Genomic DNA, 20,315 nt, shown 5'->3' on the forward strand with positions numbered 1-20,315 from the left:
TTGCTGGCATTCAGGAGCCAGCACCCTTCCTGCTGGGTGATGTTCGTTCACCAGCTCCTAAGATGTTACTGCCAGCTCTGCTCTCAGGATCTGGGCTTATATCCTGTCTACACCCAATCAAATGACTAACTTGATCAGGACTAGCCTTAGTTGCCAGCCCCTGAGTCAGCTGACTGCAATGAGCCCTGACCCCAACCTGCTGGTGGCTCAGCAGTCTGCCTGACCTCTTAATGTGGCAGGCACATCAAGTGCCCTGCCACAGTAAAATCAATTGTCCATTTTGTCAGTTTTACTGAACTGGGAGTCAGTTTATGTTATGTAGAAATGAGAAGGAGACATTCCCTTAAACTAGCTGTTCTGAGCAAGGATTTTGCATGTCCATATTCATCTCTGCTGGCATCACTTTGCTCCTAATTTCCAGGGTTTTTTTAACAATACTTGAGAATTGTACTTGTGACTACTGCTTGGACTTAAAACTGTGGCAGTATTTTATTTACTGCACTTTCTAGGCTTCTGCCAAGCAGATACTTTGACCTGACTCATAGGCAGAGGGGAAAAAATATTTGGGAGGGCTAAGTACACATACACACGCACACATGCATGTGTACCTGCTCAGCAGGTAAGTCTGTGGAGGGGAAGGGTCAGGGGGAGAGGGAAAGCAGGAGGGGGAGGTGGCAGATCGAGGCCACAACAGTGGGGGAGGGAGTGGCACAGAGGCAGGGGCAGGGGCAGGGGCTGGGGCTGGGGTGAATGGGGCCCTGGGGTGGGTTGAGGGATTCTTGGAGCCTGGGTGGCTCATCCAGGGACATGGGGTGCTGTGCACACTTTGGGGGAGGCACTGGGGGCATGTCCCCTGTGGATTTGTGTGCGAGGTGAAGGTGGGTTGCCACTGTGGGCTGGGGCTCTGTGCCCCACTGCCTTGGGACCTGCACACAATACCATGTGCCTGCTTCAGCCAACAGCAGTAGCCTGCCTCCACCCTGTGCACAAATCTGGGGGGAATGTGCCCCCCATACTTCCCCCAGAGTTCGCACAGTGAACACCCTCGCACCCCTGGATGAGTTGCCTGGGCTCTGAGCATCCCACGACCTGCCTCATGGCCCCATTCACTCCAGCCCCTGCCCTTGCCCTTGCTCCAATCCCTCTCTCACTGTGGAGGCCTCTTTCTGCCCCTCCATGCTCCTTCCCCTTCACAGACTTGTCTGCTGTGGTGGGCTGTGTTCCTGGCCACCTGCAGGCTGCGGCTGCATGTCTGTGTCTGCGCCTGCCCCTGTGCCTGTGCTGCAGCCTCCTGGAGCCTGTGTCTGGGCTTCCCTGCACTGCCAACATTGCTCTGCATGGGGGCGGGGGGGAAGGCTAAGCCCTGTTAGCCCCAGCCTTTTGCTGCCTATGACCTAACTCAATATGATGCAATGAGAGCAGCAAACCTTCACATCTCCCCTGCAGGGCTTATTCCTGGGACAGGAGGAGAACCTTATGGACATAAAAATAATGTAATCGGCTCTCAGGTTAAGTACAGACATTTAAAAAGCCTAAGCCTAAATTCATTCAATCTTTGTAGGGTAGTCTATTCTGCATAGATTGAATCAGCAAGCAAATAGTTGGACATTTACTTTTGATTCAGGAAATGCAGGCACATGCCTGCGGTGGCTCAAGCCAGAAGCCTGGGGGTGGTAGAGTGAGTCTTCCCTTCCCTTCCACAATGCTGAGCTGTGAGTGAGAGGTCGGGGAGGAAGGCCCTGGCAGGACACTATAATTAGGGAGGGGTTTAAATCCACTCCCTGGCCTGCACAGTCCCCTGCCAGGGTGTGCCTGGAGGGGGAGGGGGAACCAGCCCTTGCCAGACTTTTGCCCACTCGCTGCTCAAGGGGTGGGGAGTGTTGCCAGACCCTGGGCCCCGGCTAGCACTCTTAGACAAAGGGGAGAGGGGAAGTGAGGAGCTGCTTGTGTGGACTTTATGCATCTGTTGATGATACTGGACGAGCATTTCAATCTCCCTCCCCCTGCTTCTTCATACTGTCTGCAGCTGTGGACCAGAAGTGAGTGGCATGAAAGCCTCTCAGAAGTGCCTCAGGTTTACAGGTTTAAACCAGTTTCTGATCACTTAAAACAGTTTATGTGTAATTTCTGTCCTGAGCCTTATGCACTATCTTTCCCATTTCAGTGTAAAGGACATCTTGGGACCAGGGAAGGATGAGACAAGCTGGAGGAATGGAATGCTATGCCATAACCCTCCATATGGTCTGTCTCAAGCTTGTGAAGCTAGACTGGGAATCATGGAGCTGTAATAGCATCAGCTACTATCGCTTAGTATTCCACCCCTCCCACACCTTCCCATGCTGTACCGAGTCTTGCTCCCTACAGGTAACTAATTTACAGAACCTACCTGATCTTTTCACAAAGGTTGGTTTTAGGACTCAAACAGAATTTGCAGTTGCCACACTGAGGCATGTACAAGGGGATAACCTTGTCACCTAAGAAAAACAGATTTAATCATCATCATTTGTTTAAAAACGTTGCAGAATAGATTGCAGTTTCCCCCAGAGTCTCATGGTCATACAGTCTTAAACATTTTTCAAACACTGAACTTGCATTAATTACCATGTGAAAAATAAAGGTCACAGAGGGAAATGTAAGCGCTTGACTCTATTATATTAATGGCTGATCATCAAATGGGAGGCAGTGAAGCCACCTGTTTTGCTCATAGATCACTTGTTGCTGACAGTGCCTGATTATTTAGATTTGAGTTAGTGTTTATTTCATTTGTGGATCAGTGTTCAGTCATTTGCACTTGTCAAATGAAGTTGCTAGTTTTTGTGTCTTGTGGCATAACACATTTTCAGAAGAAGAATGCTATATGTATCTCAGTGGTGCTCAACCTTTTTGCCCTGAGGGCCAGATAGGCCCAACTTTTATCTGCCTGCCTGGGGTAGGAGCATGGTGGAGTAGCTCCACTCTGGACACAGGTGTGGGGGCAAGTAGCCCAGTCCCTGGGGTGGGAGTGGACTACTTTGTTTCAGATGCAGGCATTAGTTCTTTACTTGCCTAAGCACCGAATAGTGTCTAATTATAAGATGCTCTAGCTTTCAACAGGATTATACTGGTGTGTGAGAGGGGGTTGGACTATATGACCTCCTGAGGTCCCTTCTAACCCTAATTCCCTATGATTCTATGACAGTGAAGAATTAAGCTTGAAAACTGCAACTGTATAGTATCTCTGTACCTGGCTTAAACTTAGTCACACCTGGTCCAGTGCTCTCCACAATTCCTGCTCCTTCATGGCCCAAAATCACTGGGAAAAGGCCCGCCTTAAAACAAGGATTCACAGCATGAGCATCAGTGTGGCACACCCCAGTGGCAGCAATCTGCAAGGCAATGACACCTTCACATTTACACAACAGCTGATGATGGAGAACTGCAACAATGACTTGAGTCAGATTAGAGAGCTACTTTGGGCTATTTGCAGATAATACCATTCCACTAGAACTTTGTTAGTGTTCTGGTTTCTGCATCATCACATGCAGTAGAAGACAATTATTTTAATGTCCTTTTTACAGAGAAGTATTAATTCAAAATGGAAAATCATAAACCCAAAAATGACCACACTATTTTTTTTAAGCAAAATTGAAAAATTGAATTAAGGCACTTTATTCTATAATACTTCTGGCTTAGGCATCTTGGTGTTAGTTAAGGAATATCTGGGGGTAGACTCACAGGCTCTCTTTGGCTGTTTTGCTTAGTTGGTGTGCCCAAAATTTTTGGATACCCTGTGACACACTTATTCATTGCATTCAAACATAACAAACTACTGAATTCAAACTACTGAATTACCCCAGTTTAGCCTTAGTGCAAATCTACATAACTTACCTTTACTCGAATTTCATGATTCTTAGGTGGGGCAACTTCAACTTCCTCAATAGAAAAAGGTTTTCCTGCTTCCCAGGCAATGGCTGCCTTGCATTTAATAACCTGGGAATGAAGTCAACACATCCAACATATTATATTACTTTATTTACAGTGCATTACAAAAATAATTAGGGAGTCTGATCCTGATTATATTTACCTTGGTGAGAATTTTAAGTAACTTCATTTAAGTCTTTGGTGTTTCATAAATTAAAATGTCTTGTAAATGAAATCAGAATTGGGCAACATGCTATCTTAAAACAGCTTGAATTTGAGGCCTATGGCAAACTTTGCGGGGAAAGTGTATTTGAGAAGTAAGTTGTGAGTTTCCAAATCAGACACCAAGTCATCATCTGCAGTGTTTAGATTGATAATGCTTTTAATTTTAATTTATTTATTTTTCCTTTTTGTTTCCTTCCCAAATATTTTTGTTAAATAATAGCAGAGGTGTTTATTCTTAGAGACATCATAACTACTGTGACCCAAATCTAACAGGGCTGCCTGTTCCTCTTTGCTATGTAATTGAAAAAAAAACTAAATTAAACAGAAAATCCCTAGATTGTGCATGCTGTGTGGACGAAAGTCAGTCTCTTATGTCTGACCCTCAACAACCCCAGGGCTGTGAGGTATGCGGGACATTTTTGGGCTGGAAGCCAGGACTTGGCACTCTTCATCTTATCTTTGTCTTGGGACATCTGGCTTTCATGTGAAAATCCATGGGGAACTTGCTGCTTGTAATGACCTGCAGGTTCCTGCAGGTTGGAATACACACAGTAGTGGGGATGATTTGGAGGGTGACACCAGTGTGGCAGGTTTACATCTCACTTGTGGTGGTGTTGTCATCTATGTGGTGGTCTGAGGACAAGTTGGCTGGCATCATACAGCCAAAAGAAGCACTACCAGTTGGTATGGCTACTGGAGGCTTTGTATGTAAAAGGAGCCCGGGAGCCGAAGCTGGGGGGAAGAGAGAGGCAGCACCAGCAGCAAAAGTGGAAACTCCCCCCACAACAGGAGAAGAGCCAGTGTGATCCCACTGAAGGAGTTTGTCCAGTAAAGTGGTGCTTGCCTGCCAACTGTTGAAGCATCCAGGGAGGGCTTGCGCATGCATTTGTCTACTGCTCAGGAACTGGAGACTCACCCCAGGGCAGAAACCCCCAGTTAGCCCCATGATGCTGAGATTGGTTCAGCACAGGAGAGAAGCAGCCCTGGTAGCAGTGGAGGAGTGATGGCTGATGGACCAGGGAACTTACATCTGATCCTGCTTACACCCACTTGCAGTGATTCCTGTCAGGTGGGGTTGAGAGAGGGCAGCCTGCTGGGTCCTGCCACAGCCTACAGGGGGTAGGACCCCTCTTGGGACCCTTTTAAGCCCACTAATCCCACCTGAGCAACTGTGTAACCACAGCTACCAGCAGGGAGTTACTTGAGCTGTGGGTGTCATTTGGGCATGAAGACATGATCCATGGGACACTTTGATGCATGGCTAGGTGCTAGCTGGCTCAAGGCTCAGTTCCAGTGTGGGACTGCATGAGAACTGAGTAAACCCTGCTTTGAGAAGTCCCAGGCACTGAAAGCATTGGGCACAGTGGCCATCGTTGCGCTATGCATTGCATTGTCCCAACTGTTTGATTTAAAATATTGTTTAGTTATCATTCTGTTGTCCTGCAAAACCACACCATATTTCTGCTGGCAGCCAGCAGACCAGGCACTAATGCAGGGGTGAAACAGTACCCTCATTGTGCCAGGATACCACTGAGGCCAGATCTGTACCACCTGAGTGGAAAGGGATGGGGTGTTGGGGAGGAGGAAGCACTAACAGAGTCACCTGGGGTCTGAGGGAGACCACTGGATTATACCTCCCGGATAAAACCTCAGAAAACAAAAAGTCATGGTGGGTAGGTAGACCCTGGTGTGCAAAAGTCAAACAGGCAGGGCACGACATCACTACTGCAGTGATTGTGAGCCTGCCACAATGAGGAAGCTCAGTGTGCTTGGAGAATTTCACAATAGCACTAAGCACACACTGCAACTTATGGTTGCAAGCAGCAGCACCAAGCACATGGTTCTTCTAATAAAGATCTAAGTTCTTGCAATCCAAATGGACCCCTTTATTATTGTACAGAGTTCTGCACATTAAACATGGTGGCAGCAGATGAGAACCACAGTGAAGAGCGTGCGATTTAAAACATCACCCACAAAGCAAAAAGGGCAGTAAGCATGGAGAAACTCAGATCTCTGCACATTTAGATTTCCAGTCAAAGAATCTAGCAGCATCAGGGAAGCAATGGAGGGCAAAGCTATCCTTTTACACACAACTGACCACGGCAAACAATGATGAGAAAATTATGAGAAGCCTTTTCCATTAACTCCTTGAGACAAAAGGGTAGAGAAATGAGCACAATACTTTTATGAGAGGGGACCAATACATTAGAACAGCTGATGAAGGCTTTTGATAAATACTGTGACCACAGAAGAAATGAGACTGTGGAAATGTATTGTTTTATTTGGAATCAGGATTCAGAAGAAAGAATAGATAATTATGTTCCAGAGCTTAAAACATTGGCATCCACATGTAATTTTTGGAACCTAATGAACTCCCTTATTAGAGATGGAATGATTTGTAGGACATCTGATCCCAAGCTAAGGAAGAGATTGTTAAGAGAGGGTGATCTGATTCTGGACAAGTGCATCCAAATGTCACAAGAAGCTGAATTATTTAAGGAAAGAACCAAAACAATTGCTGGCACGGAACAGATAACAATGTCAATTTACAGGGACACAGGAGTCAGAACAAAGATAGGCCAACTGAGAGTGCAGTCCCCAGGCTCCAGTGTTAGTACTGCAGAAAGCAACATGCAAGACAAAAAGAAAAGTGCTCAGTTTATGGGCAAAGATGCCCAGGCTGTGGGAAACAGTATCATTTTGTATCTGTCAGTGCCTTACCAACCCCAAGAGACCTAAAGCCAGAATACATGCAGTAGGGGAGAACAGTCACATTTCTCACAGGAAGATGAGGTCTTCTTTGTGACTTTAGCAGATTCAAATACTCTGAACAGACATATGCTACAGAAGAAAGCTATTAAACAGCCATCAGGTATATAGCTGTTAGTGGAGCAGCAGCCAGTCAGATTCCAGTTTGATTGTGGAGCCAGCTGCAATATAATTCCTGCAGAACTACTCAGCAGTGATATCATATTGAAGTGAGCAGATACTGGTGGTATTATATGGTATGGTGATGTACCATCAAACAACTAAACAACCTATGGGGAAATGCAGATTATCAATACAAAATCCATGGGACAGAGAACAATACCATGTGGAATTCATAGTGGTTGACAATGAGGAATGCTGCCCACTGTTAGGCAGTCAAGCATTGCAAGCCATAGGCCGGATCTTAGTGCAACAGCAGAATATCTTCCACAGGAGACAAGAGGGAGGAAGCACAGCATGATCCTTTCCAGATGTTTTATGGAGATGTATCTGAAGGAGGTGGGCACCTAGAGGGAAAGATGAAGCTAGAAATAGTCTCACAAGTGCAGCCTGTATGACTGCTGAAACAAAGAGTGCCACTAGCCCTGATGCAGCCACTCAAACAGGAACTAACAAGAAGGGGCATTATTATACTCATGGAAATTAGTACTGACTGGATCAGGGCCCTGGTAGTGGTAAGAAGACTGCTTGGCAAATCGAGGAGCTGTATAAATCCAAAACTTCTGAATAGGGCACTGAAAAGAAATTATTCATTGCCCATCTCAAGGACATACTGCCTGAACTATCAAGGGAAAAAGTGGTTATGGTTTGTGATGTAAAAAATGGGTTTTGGTATATTGAGCTAGATGAGTCCTCAAGCCATCTGACAATCTTTGCAACCCCCTTTGGCAGAAATCACTGGGCACAAATGCCCATGGGCATCAGTCCTTCCCCACAGGTGTTTCAACACAAAGTGAATTGGGTACTAGAGGGACTTTCAGGAACCTGGATTGCAGCAGATGACACCCTGAGTGTGGGCATGGCAGTAGTAACCATGATGCCATGATGCTAAGTAACCAAGAAACCATGATGCTAAGCTGCCACAGCTCCAAAACAGATGCAGGGAGGAGAATGTTAAGCTGAACTCAGACAAGCTGAAGCTGAGGAGGCCTGCAGTCACTTACATTGGACACCTGACCTTGGTAGGATTTTGGCCTGACCCTGAGAAACTGAGAGCCATACAGGAAATGCCCAGACCACAAGATGTGAAGGGAGTCCTGTGATTTATAGGTATGGCTAACCATCTTCACAGATTCTGTGCACATCTTGTTAGAGGCTTGTGAACTTTTGAGGTGGCTATCACATAAGGAGACAGCACAGGACTGGTCAGAAGCCCAGGAGCAGGCATTTGGAAAGATAAAGAAAGTCTTAAGTGAGGCACCATTCTTGAAGTATTACAGCTCAGTAGAGCAACTACAGCTACTACAGTGTCATGCTTTGGAAGGAAGCCTAGGAGCAGCATTAATGCAGAACCAGCAACTCATAGCATTTACAAGCCAGGCCTTGACACATACAGAAAAAGGGTGTGCTGAAATAGAAAAGGGACTTCTGGCTGTGCTCTTTGGAATGGAGCGCTTCCACCAGTTCACCTTTGGACAGAAGGTGGATGTGCGGTCTGATCACAAGCCATTGGAAAGCATTATGAAGAAGCCAGTCCTGTATACACCACAGCAACTCCAGCACATACTGTAGAGACTTCATTGCATCAGGTACTGTCCAGGGAAGTTGGTGCTAGTAGCAGATACTCTGAGCAGGGCCTGCCTTCCAGAGTACAGCACATGTGACTTCATGCAACATGAGATCAAATCTATCAATGCACAATAATATTTCCATATCTCCAAAGGGAGCCTGTAGATAATATGAGAGAATACAAAACTGGATGGCTACAGACCGTGATACAAATTGTACTCTAGGCGTGGCCATACCACAAGGGACAAGTGCCCCTGGAAATCATTCTGTGCTGGCAGGTTAGATATGAGCTGTGTACCCAAGATGAAATCTTGTTTAAAAGTGACAGAACTGTAATCTCTATCAATTTGAGAAAGGAGATCATGAAAAGACTATATGCTTTGCACATGGGATTGAGACATATGCCTGTAGCAAGCTCTGGAGTGTCTACTGGCCTGGCAGGAATTCCCAGACAAGGACATCTATGGAGTACTGTGAGGTGTGCAAAAAGCATGGAGAGGGAGACAAGCAACAGAAGGAGACACTACAACCTGATGAGATCCCAGTGTGACTTTGGGAAAAGGTTGGGACATACCTATTTGTGTTCAGTGATAGAAACTATATGGTCGCAGTATATTATTTCTCTTATTTTTGGGAGCTGGACTTCTAGAAGACATGCAAGCAAGAACCGTGATCAGGAAGCTGAAGGCATACTTTGCCAGGTATGGCATGCCCAGTACCCTGTATTCAGACAAAGGGCCACAGTATATAGCAGAGGAATTCAAAAGATTTAGCAAATAGGAGTTTGAATACAAGATGTCTTTCCCAGGGTAGTCACAGAGCACTGGGAAGGCAGAATCAGCTGTCAAGACAGCCAAAAGACTCATGGAAAGGGCAAAAAGTACTGGATACAATCCTTATCTAGCTTTGTTGGAACATTGCAATACCCCCTTGCAGGGACTTGATTGTAGCCCATCCTAGACACTGATGGAGTAAAGAACCAGGACACTACTTCATATGAAGGTCAACCTACTGCAACCAGATAAAGGAAAAAAAGACAAAACACAGAGGCTGCTAACAGAATGGCAAGACAGACAAGCAACATATTGGAGGAGCTAGAAACCTGAGGCCTCTCCACATAGGAGAGACAGTCTGGGTGCAACCATCCAGCAGCCACACAAAACAGTGGCAGAAGGCCACCTTCCAAGCTGCTTCAGGTCAAGGTTATATGAGGTGTTTACCAGTGAGGGTCAGCAATTGAGAAAAAAACAGAGACAGTTTTTGAGTAACAATATCAGGGAACCAGTATGCAAGGGACAGAAAGGAAGAATGCCCAGATTACTTTGATTGGGCCTCAACCATTAGTCGGCCAGAGGTCAGTCATTTGCAGCAAGGTATATGGGTGGCCACCAGGAAGGCAATCATCAAGAAGAATACAACAGGTGAGAACCAAATCCTGTCCCTGAAGCTGTATGCCAAACCAGGAATGGGAGACTGGCACGATCAACGTACCTGAATGACTGCAGAACCTAGAAGGCTATATATGTGACTGGCAGGAAAGGCCATGTTCCCATGATGGGCTATGTGCTGGCAACCTCTGGCCTCAAATAACTAGATCCACATAAACATCCATACAAATGGGGTTATTTTTTCTCTCCCCGCCCCCCCCCAATAAAAGCAAAGACGTAACAACCCATAGGTTCCTGAGGACTGGAACACAAGTGATAGTGGGGATGATTTAGAAGGTGACACCAGGAAGCTTGATGTGCTGGGAGAAATTTGCAGTAGCTCTGAGCACACGATGTGCCTCATGGGTACAAGCAGCAGCACAGATCACACGGCTCTTCTAATAAAGATCCAAGATCCTGCAATTCAAATGGAATCCCTTTTATTGCACAAAGCTCTGTAGCTGAAACACTGCTGAAGAAGCAGCATTAACTCTCTTTTATACCTGGTAAGCACTACCAGTTAAAGAAGGGGAAGAGCCAATAGCAGCCTAGGTCTAAAGGGCAGCACAGTTCTAATGTGACCATGGGGAAGGAAATAACTCAATTGCTGGTTCACTTCCAAGTTCCCTCTACATCCACAGAATCTGCTGATGTTACTAGCTCTGTCGTCATCTTTCTTCTCCGTGCAAGAAATGCCTCAATCTTAAGGTTGAATTTGACTGTATATTAGGTTCTAGTCTAGTAGTTTTATGCTATTTTTCTCCACTTACGGGAGCAAAGCATTATAGAAAAATACAGTTGGAAGGCACTTCAGGGGGTCATCTAGTCCAGCCCTGTGCTCAAGAAAGGATTGTTCCTGTCTAACCTATCCTAGACAAGTGTTTATCTAACATGCATTTAAAATTCCAAGTATGTAGATTCTACAGCCTCTCTATGTAATCTGTTCCAATGCTTGACTATCCACTATAGTGAGAAAGTTCTTCATGTCCAACCTAAATTTCCCTTGCTGTAATTTAAGACCATTGCACTGTTGCTCCTTGTCCTGCCCCCTGTGACCACAGAGAATAATCTGTCAACTCTTTCCTTACAATTGCCATTCAGATACTTGAAGACTGTTGTTAAATCCCCTCAATCTTCTCTTCTACAGACTAAATAATTCTAGTTCATTCATGCTTTCCTCAAAAAGCATGTTTCACAGACCTCTAAATATTGACATGAATGAAAAAACAGCTTTGCCAGACCCCACAGCCACCTGCTGTGGTGAAGGGGTGGGAGGAGAGCTGTTCTCTTTGTCTTCATCACACTGTCTCTAGCAGCAGGGTCCGAGCAAGGTTCTGTGACAGCTCACTATGGCTGTGTGGGCTCCCAGAGTTAGTTGCTCTCTCTCCCTCCCCCTTGGAAAGAGACTCCCTGTCATACAATGTGTAAGTGCCCACACATCACCTGTGGTGTTACAAAGTGTAAAGGTACAGATGTGTTTCCCTTTGAAAAATGAATGACAGATCCACCATTTTTGTGGCGCTGTAGGTGACTTGAATAGCTGGACACTCACTTTTTAGTGCTACCAGGGTGTTTGTAATGTTTGTCCATAACCTTATTAAAATTTGGTTTCAGTCACATCTTGATCCATAGTGCACTGATAAGTTTATAAGTTACGGAAAAATAAGGAAATGGATTCCTCTGGTTTTGCCCTGTGTATGTATGTTTTAGATTGGGGCAGGCAATTGTTTTGGGTGGAGAGCCACTTACTGAATTTTTGCAAGCTGCCAAGGGCTGCATGGGTAGCCCTGCCCCTTGACAAGTGCCCTGCCCCCTAGGCACCATCTTGTGACCAGAAGTTCCACCCCCTAACCCCTGACTTTTGCCACCAGAAGTCCCTCCCCTTTCCCCCGAAAGTCCTCCTTTCAGCTAGCGGCTTTGCCATCTTCAAACCAGAAAAATACCAAATTATATTCTAAAAAGCAAGCATCTAAAACATTCTCACAAACGCACCCAGTACTGGAGCGGCCCTGTGCTCCCCAGTCTGGTGATGCAGCCATGAGCCACATGGTGTGGAGCAGTGCAGGGGCAGGAAGACAGGGAAATGGTTGGGGCTGGGGTGGGACTGGGCTGCCTGCATCCTGCTGTTGGCTCCACCTGGGTCCTGCTGCCCCTGGCTCCTGTCATCTTTGACAGGCAACCAGGAGCAGATAAATACTAGTTTTCTAAATTTTTTAGGGGCTGGATAAAATGGCTTGGTGGGCCGCATCTGGCCCATGGACCACATTTTGCCCACTCCTGTTTTAGATTCTTATCCTATACACATTTGTTTATCTGAGTAATTTTACTTGCCTGAGTGCTCTGTTTCAAATCATGTTGATTCAATGGCAGAGCTGTACTGCTCCAAATGTAATGTTTGTTCATACCCTTATTAAAATCTGGTTTCAAGTCACATCTTGATCCATAGTGCACTGATAAGTTTACAAGCTACCCAGCATATCCACAGGTAGTAGATAATGGACTGATCTTTAGGGAAGGTTAGTTGTGAAATAAGCAGAGGTAACTCTGATGAACAGGGATCCGGGTTTTCCATTTCCCACAGAAAAATGGAAAAAACCTACGTATTTTCCATTTTACCCAAGAAAGAATGAAAAATCCACAGTTAATGGAGAAATGCATGGATTTAGCTCTTTTGCAAAAAGCTCTCTGCAGGCTGGCAGACAAGAGGCTGGGGGAAGCCAGGAGGAGGGTGGTCAGGCAGGGGGTGCCATGGCCACTAAGCAGCCTGGAAAGCAGCTCCTGCAGATATGTCTGGGGGAGGGGGTAATTGAAGACCCCATAGGGAAGGAGTTGGGTAGGGGTGGGGCTGGGGATGTTGCCCAGCTGCGTGGTGCACATGGCTTGGGACCTGGGGCTATAATGCACAGCCAAAGGCTGGTGGGAACAACATAAGCCTCTCTACATGGCCTTCTTTGACCTCATGAAAGCTTTTGATTCTGTCAGCCGAGAAATGTTGTGGAAGATCCTTCTGAAGTATGGATGCTTACTGAAATTTGTCACCATTCTCTGCCTGCTCACTGAAATTTGTAACCATTCTCTGCCTGCTCCATGACAGTATGCAAGCTGTGGTTCTCAGTAATGGATCTATTACAGATTCCTTTGAGGGTAAAACAGGAGTTAAGCAAGGCTGTGTCATCACTCCAACACTCTTCTCAATATTCCTTGCCATGATGCTACCATCAAGCTTCCGGCTAAGTGGAGTTAAACTACCAAATGGATGGTAAGCTGTTTAACTTCAGCAGACTCTGAGCCGAAATCACCCCAACCTCAATCACTGAGCTCCAGTACGCTAATGATTGTGTAGTGTGTGCTCACTCGGAAGCAGACCTTCAGACAATCGTCAATGTCTTTACTGAGGCATACAAGAAAATAGGACTGATGGTTGGCATTCAGAAGACTACAGTCCTCCACCAACAAGATCCTAATGAACAGTCCCCAGCTCCAGTAATCCAGATCCATGGTGAGATTCTGGAGAATGTTGAGTATTTCTTGTACCTCAGAAGCTCTGTTTCTCAGAAGGCTGGCGTTGACGAAGAAATCAATGTCGTCTCAAATGTGTAAGTGCAGCCTTTGGATGTCTGAAGAAACAGGTATTTGAAGATCATGACATTGAATCTGAAACCAAGCACCTGGTTTATCAAGCAGTCATGATCCCTACGTTGCTGTACAGAACTAAGACGTGGACAATGTACAGGAGACATCTAAAGTTGTTGGAGAAGTGACATTAACGCTGCCTATGGAAGACCCTTCAAATCCAGTGGGGAGACAGATGCACCAACATTAGCGTCCTTTTGCAAGCAAATACCATGAGCATTGAGGTGATGATCATCTGACTGACATCAGCTTCCCTGGGCTTGCCACATCATCTGGATATCTAACTTGAGACTCCCAAAACCAGTTTTATTCTTCCAGCTCAGCCAAGACAGATGCTCAAGAGTAGGACAGAGAAAGCACTTCAAGCATGTCACTTCAGGCAAGACCAACTTAAAAAAATTCAATATTGATTTCAGCTTGTGGGAAACTATTGCCCAGGACTGCCCCAAATGGAGGAAGAGTCTGCTGCAGGGATCTCAGTACTTTGAAAATGCATGACAACAATAGCAGATGGAAAAGTGGGAGCAGCAGAAGCAGCATGTTGCAGACTAAATCAAGATTCCAGTGCTATCCACCCCACACGGAAATGCATGTCCAAGCTGCAGTAGAGTCTGTCCATCATCCTTGACTGTGAGGGTTTGCCAAAGAAGAGTATATATATTTGTACAATCAGGCCCTTAGAGTATGTGATCTTTTGGAGCAAGAAACATTTTTAATTTAGGCCAGATTATGGTCTATGATCTTGTCCCTTTTGGGGCTGTTAAGTTGTATAAGGTGCTATCTTAGGCTGGGAGGGGAGTGATATTTTGGAGGTGAGATCAGACTGAAGTGGGCATGGCTGGGATGCTGTGCACTCCAGTGATTTTTCTCTAATTTATGGGCCTATTTCAAGCCCTGGTTGCCTTGCTTCTTGCTTGGGTGCATTGAGCAGATTTTGGGCAAACCTGAAGTTCTAGGTAATCTTGCTTTTTAGGGGGCACATCTACACGTGCTTACTAATGCACAGCAATAAGCACCAAAACTTATTGTTCCAGAGCTGTTAGGTGCACATCTGCACATGTGCCTGGGATCACAGCACACTGAGATGGGGAAGAGCAGCCCCAGCTGGCAGGGGGCCCCAGGAGTCACCCTGCCAGCCCCCCAGCTCAACCTATGTCCCAGCCAAACCCTCTGCTATGAGGGTGCTTCAGCACGGGGCTAGCCTGCAGGTAGCCCCTGCACTCAAGCATCCCTGTGCCCCAGCCAGCCCCTCCAGCGTCTATACATGTGCTGCTGCAGGGGTTTTTACCCCGCAGCAGGATAGAACTTGTATTTACTTGTATTTACAAGTACTATCCTGCTGTGGTGTAAATTAATTTCCATTAGCTTAATAGGGTTGCACATGTAGACACCCAGATGTTTATTGCTCATCTAATTAGTCAACTGCACAGGTAAATGTCACATGTCAGTGTGCCCAGACTGGAATATATCACCAACACTGAAAAAGTCCTATTAACCAATACTGAAATAAATACTGATTGTGTCTCATGTACTCTTCTTAAACTCACTTCTCTAACATGCATATACTCAAATTCCTATTAACATTCACAGCTACATTTCTGCCCCGAGTACAGAGAATAGTAAAGAGTTACAGGGAGTAACAGGTAAACCACTATACACTTCAGAGCAGAATATTTGATGGGATCATGCTTTATTCTTTTACTTATTGCATTTTGTCTTGATCCAATATTTTAAAAATTGATTTAAAATAAAACACTATCTGGTGCATTTTAATTTCAGAAATGCCCCTGCTGCACAACAGTGCCCAGACCCCACTTCACAGCCTTGGAGTATTGCTCTCAGCCTGACCCTGCTACTCTCTATTCTGTTGTTTGGTTAATAATCTCCCAAAGCTCCCATTGGCATCAAGGGAGCCGAAAGGTTCTCTCCTTTTCTTGTGCTAACAGTATTCTCCTCCAGAGAGATGAGGATTCTTAGAACACCCTGAATTAGTTGTCTGTGCATCTCCACCGTATCACTGCTGCAGAGGAAGAGCACAGCATGTGACACTTAAACAACACTTCTGGGAGATATGCCTATACTGCAGAGAGACAGGAGAATTAGTCGAACAACAAGCAAACACACCATTGTCTTACTTTGCCTAAGGTGCTCATCTTCTTCCCCTCCCTAGCGTGTCTCTCGAGAGAGTCTGATCTTGGAGCGTCCTGTTCAGAGCAGTAGTGCTAGCAACTTGCCAGCTGCTGCCCAGATAAGTCTGTGTTCTGGGTACTGCCTACATTGGATTAAATAACAGCTAGAATTTCCCTCACTCCACTTCCCTTCCCCCTCACATCTCAGCAGCTCTCTCCCCTCCTCCCTTTAGTACTTTACCTTCCTCCCATTTCAGCTCTCCGGTCTCTCTGCCTCACCCTTTTTGATTTACTCAGTCTTCTGTTTGCTTGGGATGGTCAATATTTTTGCTTACAAAAGGAACTGTTTAACATTACCTACTTTACCTTAACCAATAAATGCCAATTAACAAGCATAAGACAGGAAGGGACTTGATTTATTGCTGTTCCTCACAGCCAAATTATAGTATCCTTTTGACAAACCAACCAGGATTCACCTTAAAAGTAAAACTCTGATAAAATTAAATGTAGTGTGAAGCCATTAGTTACAGTGGAATCACAAAAATAATTCTGAGTCTTATTAATTTTCAAAACAATTGCCAGACAGGTCCCCAGTGCTAAAATAAAACCTTTAGTGATAATTTTTAGGGTCTCTTGAACACATCATTTCAGTGGGCAATTAGTGCAGTGAAGGATATAGTTCTAACCTTAATGTTCATTGATTTAAATTGTTTCTTTTAGACTGTGTTAGCATTAGTGAATGTAGCAACTAGCAATATAAACCTTAATTCGGTATAACTTTTTGTAAAATCCAGATTGATTCTATTAATGACCACACTTTGAAATTTGGCTCTCTCCATGTAGTGCTGACGTCACTGAAAGAAATTCTGGGCCTGAGCTTATTCTCAATGAATGTGTCTACATGAGACACTTAATGCTCAGAAGACTAAGTGTACTGTGCATTAGCAAGGCTGGCAAAAATGTGCTAATGCACTAATGCACAGTAGACTTAGTCTAATGTGCATTAACATCACAAAAAGCATCCATCTGCACTAACACACAGTAGCACCAATTACAACACATTAAGTTAGTGCCTGCTATTACAGGCACTAAACTTAATGCACCATAATTATGGCACATAATACATAATGAATGTGTAGATGTGCCCAATGAAGCAGATGGGAGCAGGATATAATTCTGAACTCCAGAAGCTGTAAACCAAAAATGCCCTAACTGATATGTTTACATTTTAAACTGTGACAAATGTACAAGTATCCTTTTATTATTGATGATAATATTCTTCATGTATATGATTCTCTTTCATCTGAGTTCCTTAAAGCACTTTAAAGCCCTCTTCTTAGGATTTGAAATTACTTTACAAATTCTCAAGGAAAAAGAAGCATTTGTGCCTGGTAAGTTTTCCAGAGCTGGTCTGTGCAGGACCTAGCACAGTGTGATACTAAAATGTGTGTGTGTTCATGAAGATATATGCACCCGTCTGGTTTGGTATAGGTGATCTCTAGCAGCCTTAGAGTACATGCCAAGTTCTGGCCATGGGGCACGTCCCTGGGACTTGGGTGCTGGGCTGCGTTCAACCCCGAGGGAGGCCCCGATACTCATCTGCCATGACTTAATCTTTCTTTCAGTAGTGGGACTGTCCCTCGCAGAACCTCGCGGACCGGGCACTGCCCCTTGCAGGCATTCTTGGGGCTCCACCTCTCCTACACCCCAGCCATATGCTAGCCTTCAGGATGATCAGGTGATAGATCACTGGCTTGTCTCTTTGACGTTCCCTCCTGCTCTTGTCCCCTCTTGCCCAACCCTAAGTGTCTTTCTTTGCCCCGGGTGTCTATGGGGTGAGGGACCAGCCCTGTCCCAATGTCTGCTTTGGCCTTATCTTTGAGACATCACATTCGATGGAGCTGTCTCCACTCCTCTTTTAACCCTGCGGGTCAATTGGGGATGCTTTCCCTGGTTCGGGCTCTGGGTGTCCTTCAGGATACTAGCGTAACATAGAAAAACAAAGAGAAAATAAAAAGAACAGTAGGGGTTCAGGCTTCTGCCTACCCTACTCATGGTTCTGGTGTCTGAGATCATTGGGATCCCTCGACACTATCCTCCTTGGCCCGGCTGCCCTGCCGAGCTGGGTGTTTATCCTTTAAGGGAGCCAGCACCCTTCTGGTGAGTCCCCATCTGGTCCCCTGCAGATCTGTTGCTTCTGCAGTCCAGTAGACCAGGGAGCAGCTTTGCCTCCTGTCTTAGGCTTAGCTGCTGCCCCCACTGTTTCCCCGCCGCTGGCTTTTAAATCAGGCAGCCAGGCAGCAGTTTTTGATGACGTCATCCACTGGTGCTGCTCCCAGCTGCAAATAAAAGCAGCTGATGAACCGTGCTGGTGGCTCTTCTCAGTGTGGCATGGCTTTTCTTGCAAAGGTAAGTAAGACCCTTCCTTAGAGCTTTTGGTTTTGTCCGGGAGCTCACCCTGGCCTCGGGTCCTGCCGTGAGAGGGTGTTCTGGGATCTCCGTTTGTGTCTCCCTGGGACAATATATATAATTAAATGTATTTCATATTCCCCAGAATTCAATCCAAACCTCTCTAGATTATTGAATATTCAATATTAAATACCATGTATGTAGTATTTATAAAAGGATGCTAGTTAGTTTGTTGTCTAAAAAGCAGACAGTGAGTTGGATTAAATATAGCTTGTAAGGTATAGGCTTGGTTAAAGTTATGTGTACTGCTACTGAGTACCTTCCCAGCCCTAACTGTCAGTCTCATGAACACTTGCCTGTATTCCGTAGGAGCGATCCTGACTCTCACCTGCCATGTCTTGATGCTTTAGGTGATATCATTCGGGAGGTGGTAATTCTAACTGCCACTGGGCAATGATATCTCGATGTAGCTCTCTTCTGGGTCTCTGTCCTCCCCTATACCTCAGCCTGTGTACCACACAGATATTACTCCACCATTTGCTTGTGTCTTAGCTGGTGACTTTTCTTTTCTATTTTAGGCTCACACGTGTCTCAACAGAATAGAATCAACTTGGACTACTGGGCTTGTTCTCGAGTCTCAGGTGAGTCTTGCAGTTGGTCTCACTCGAGGGTTAAGCCCTCTAGTACTACAATCCAGTGAAAAAAAAACAATGTAACAAAAAAGAAACAAAGCCCACCCAGGCTGATGTTCCTGGTCTACTCCTGGTCCCAGGGCATATTGATCAGTCTGGGGATTTTCCCCTTTATGTTCATTAGGGTGGGTTTCTGGCTGCTTGCCTCAGTATGCTGCCAGCCCATTGAGGCAAAGGCATGACAGACCAAGCAAACAAAAAGAAAAGAAAGTAGCTTAAAGTTGATACCCTTGTAACTGGGCTCAGCTGCTCTCCTTCCAGTTGGCTTTTTCACCGCAGCAGTTTCTCAGCTTAATTGAGCTCCCAGATGCCTGCTCCTCAGCATTCTGAGCTCCCCACACTTTTCTACTTCTGTCTCTCCATGTTCCTTTTCTGCCCTCTGGGGCTGCTCTAGCTGCATGGAGCAGCTGCTGCAGGACCATGGCTCCCAGGGCACTCCTTTCTCTTTCATCGGCTGCTGCCGGCTCTCAGTAAGTACCATCCTTGTTTCCTTTTCTTCATTTAGATATTCAGTTACTTTTGCAGCCTTTTATTATTATTCAAACCATTTTCCTGATGAGAGAAACAACAGTAACAGAGATGCTAAGTGGCTTCTCCAAAGTCACAGCTAAAACTCTTAGTTTCATAGTTTCATAGTAGGTAGGGTCGGAAGGGACCTGAGTAGATCATTAAGTCCAACCCCCTGCCATGGACAGGAAAGAGTGTTGGGGTCAAATGACCCTGGCTAGGTGATTATCTAGCCTCCTTTTGAAGACCCCCAGGGTAGAAGCACGCACCACTTCCCTTGGAAATTGGTTTCTGATCCTAGCCACCCTGACTGTGAAGTAGCACCTCCTGATATCTAGCCTGAATCTACTCTCAGTCAACTTATGGCCGTTATTCCTCGTTACTCCCAGTAGTGCTCCGGGGAACAGGGACTCTTCCATAGCCTGCTGCTCCCCCTTGGCCAGCTTGTAGATGGCCACCAGATCCCCTCTCAGCTTTCTCTTGTGGAGGCTAAGCAGGTTCAGGTCCTATAGCCTACTCTCATAGGGCCTGCCTCGCTGCCCTCTGATCACGCGAGTGGCCCTCCTCTGAACCCTCTCTATGCTGGCCATATTCCTCCTGAAGTGCAGTGCCCAGAACGGGACACAGTACTCCAACTGTGACCTGACCAGTGTCGCATAGAGGAGGAGGATCACTTCCTTGGACCTGCTTGTGATGCATCTGTGGATGCATGACAAGGTGTGGTTAGCTTTCCTGACCGCGTCCCCACATCGGTGGCCCATGTTCATTTTAGAATCAATAATGACACCAAGATCCTTTTCTGCCTCTGTGCTGACTAGAAGGACATTCCCCAGCCTGTAGGTGTGCTGCTGGTTCTTCCGCCCCAGGTGAAGTACCTTGCATTTGTCAGTATTGAA

At 45.7% G+C, this 20,315-nt stretch overlaps 2 protein-coding genes across 4 annotated transcripts in view; one reads left to right on the plus strand and one right to left on the minus strand.

Annotated features, from left to right (window-relative positions):
* The window catches only part of LOC149870925 (all-trans-retinol dehydrogenase [NAD(+)] ADH4-like), a 29,322-nt gene extending 13,426 nt beyond the window's left edge, over positions 1-15,896 (minus strand). The window contains exons 1-4 of the mRNA XM_090031848.1: positions 15,818-15,896; positions 3,868-3,969; positions 3,224-3,365; positions 2,387-2,474 (exon numbers count right to left, since the gene is read on the minus strand). Of these exons, the coding sequence (XP_089887974.1) occupies positions 2,387-2,474; positions 3,224-3,365; positions 3,868-3,969; positions 15,818-15,835 (350 nt within the window). The 5' untranslated portion in view covers positions 15,836-15,896. The remainder of the gene's footprint in view (positions 1-2,386; positions 2,475-3,223; positions 3,366-3,867; positions 3,970-15,817) is intronic.
* LOC149870924 (uncharacterized) overlaps positions 1-20,315 on the plus strand; it is an 89,191-nt gene that overhangs the window by 25,465 nt on the left and 43,411 nt on the right. For all 3 annotated transcript variants that reach the window (XR_016440142.1, XM_090031856.1, XM_090031857.1), the window contains exon 3: positions 18,799-18,861. Coding sequence is in view for 2 of the 3 variants with exons in the window: in XM_090031856.1 (XP_089887982.1) it covers positions 18,799-18,861 (63 nt within the window). In the remaining variant the exon portion in view is untranslated. The remainder of the gene's footprint in view (positions 1-18,798; positions 18,862-20,315) is intronic.

Source organism: Crocodylus siamensis, chromosome 2 (genome assembly GCF_052110815.1).
Source record: "Crocodylus siamensis isolate JL-2025a chromosome 2, ASM5211081v1, whole genome shotgun sequence".
Taxonomy (NCBI): domain Eukaryota; kingdom Metazoa; phylum Chordata; order Crocodylia; family Crocodylidae; genus Crocodylus; species Crocodylus siamensis.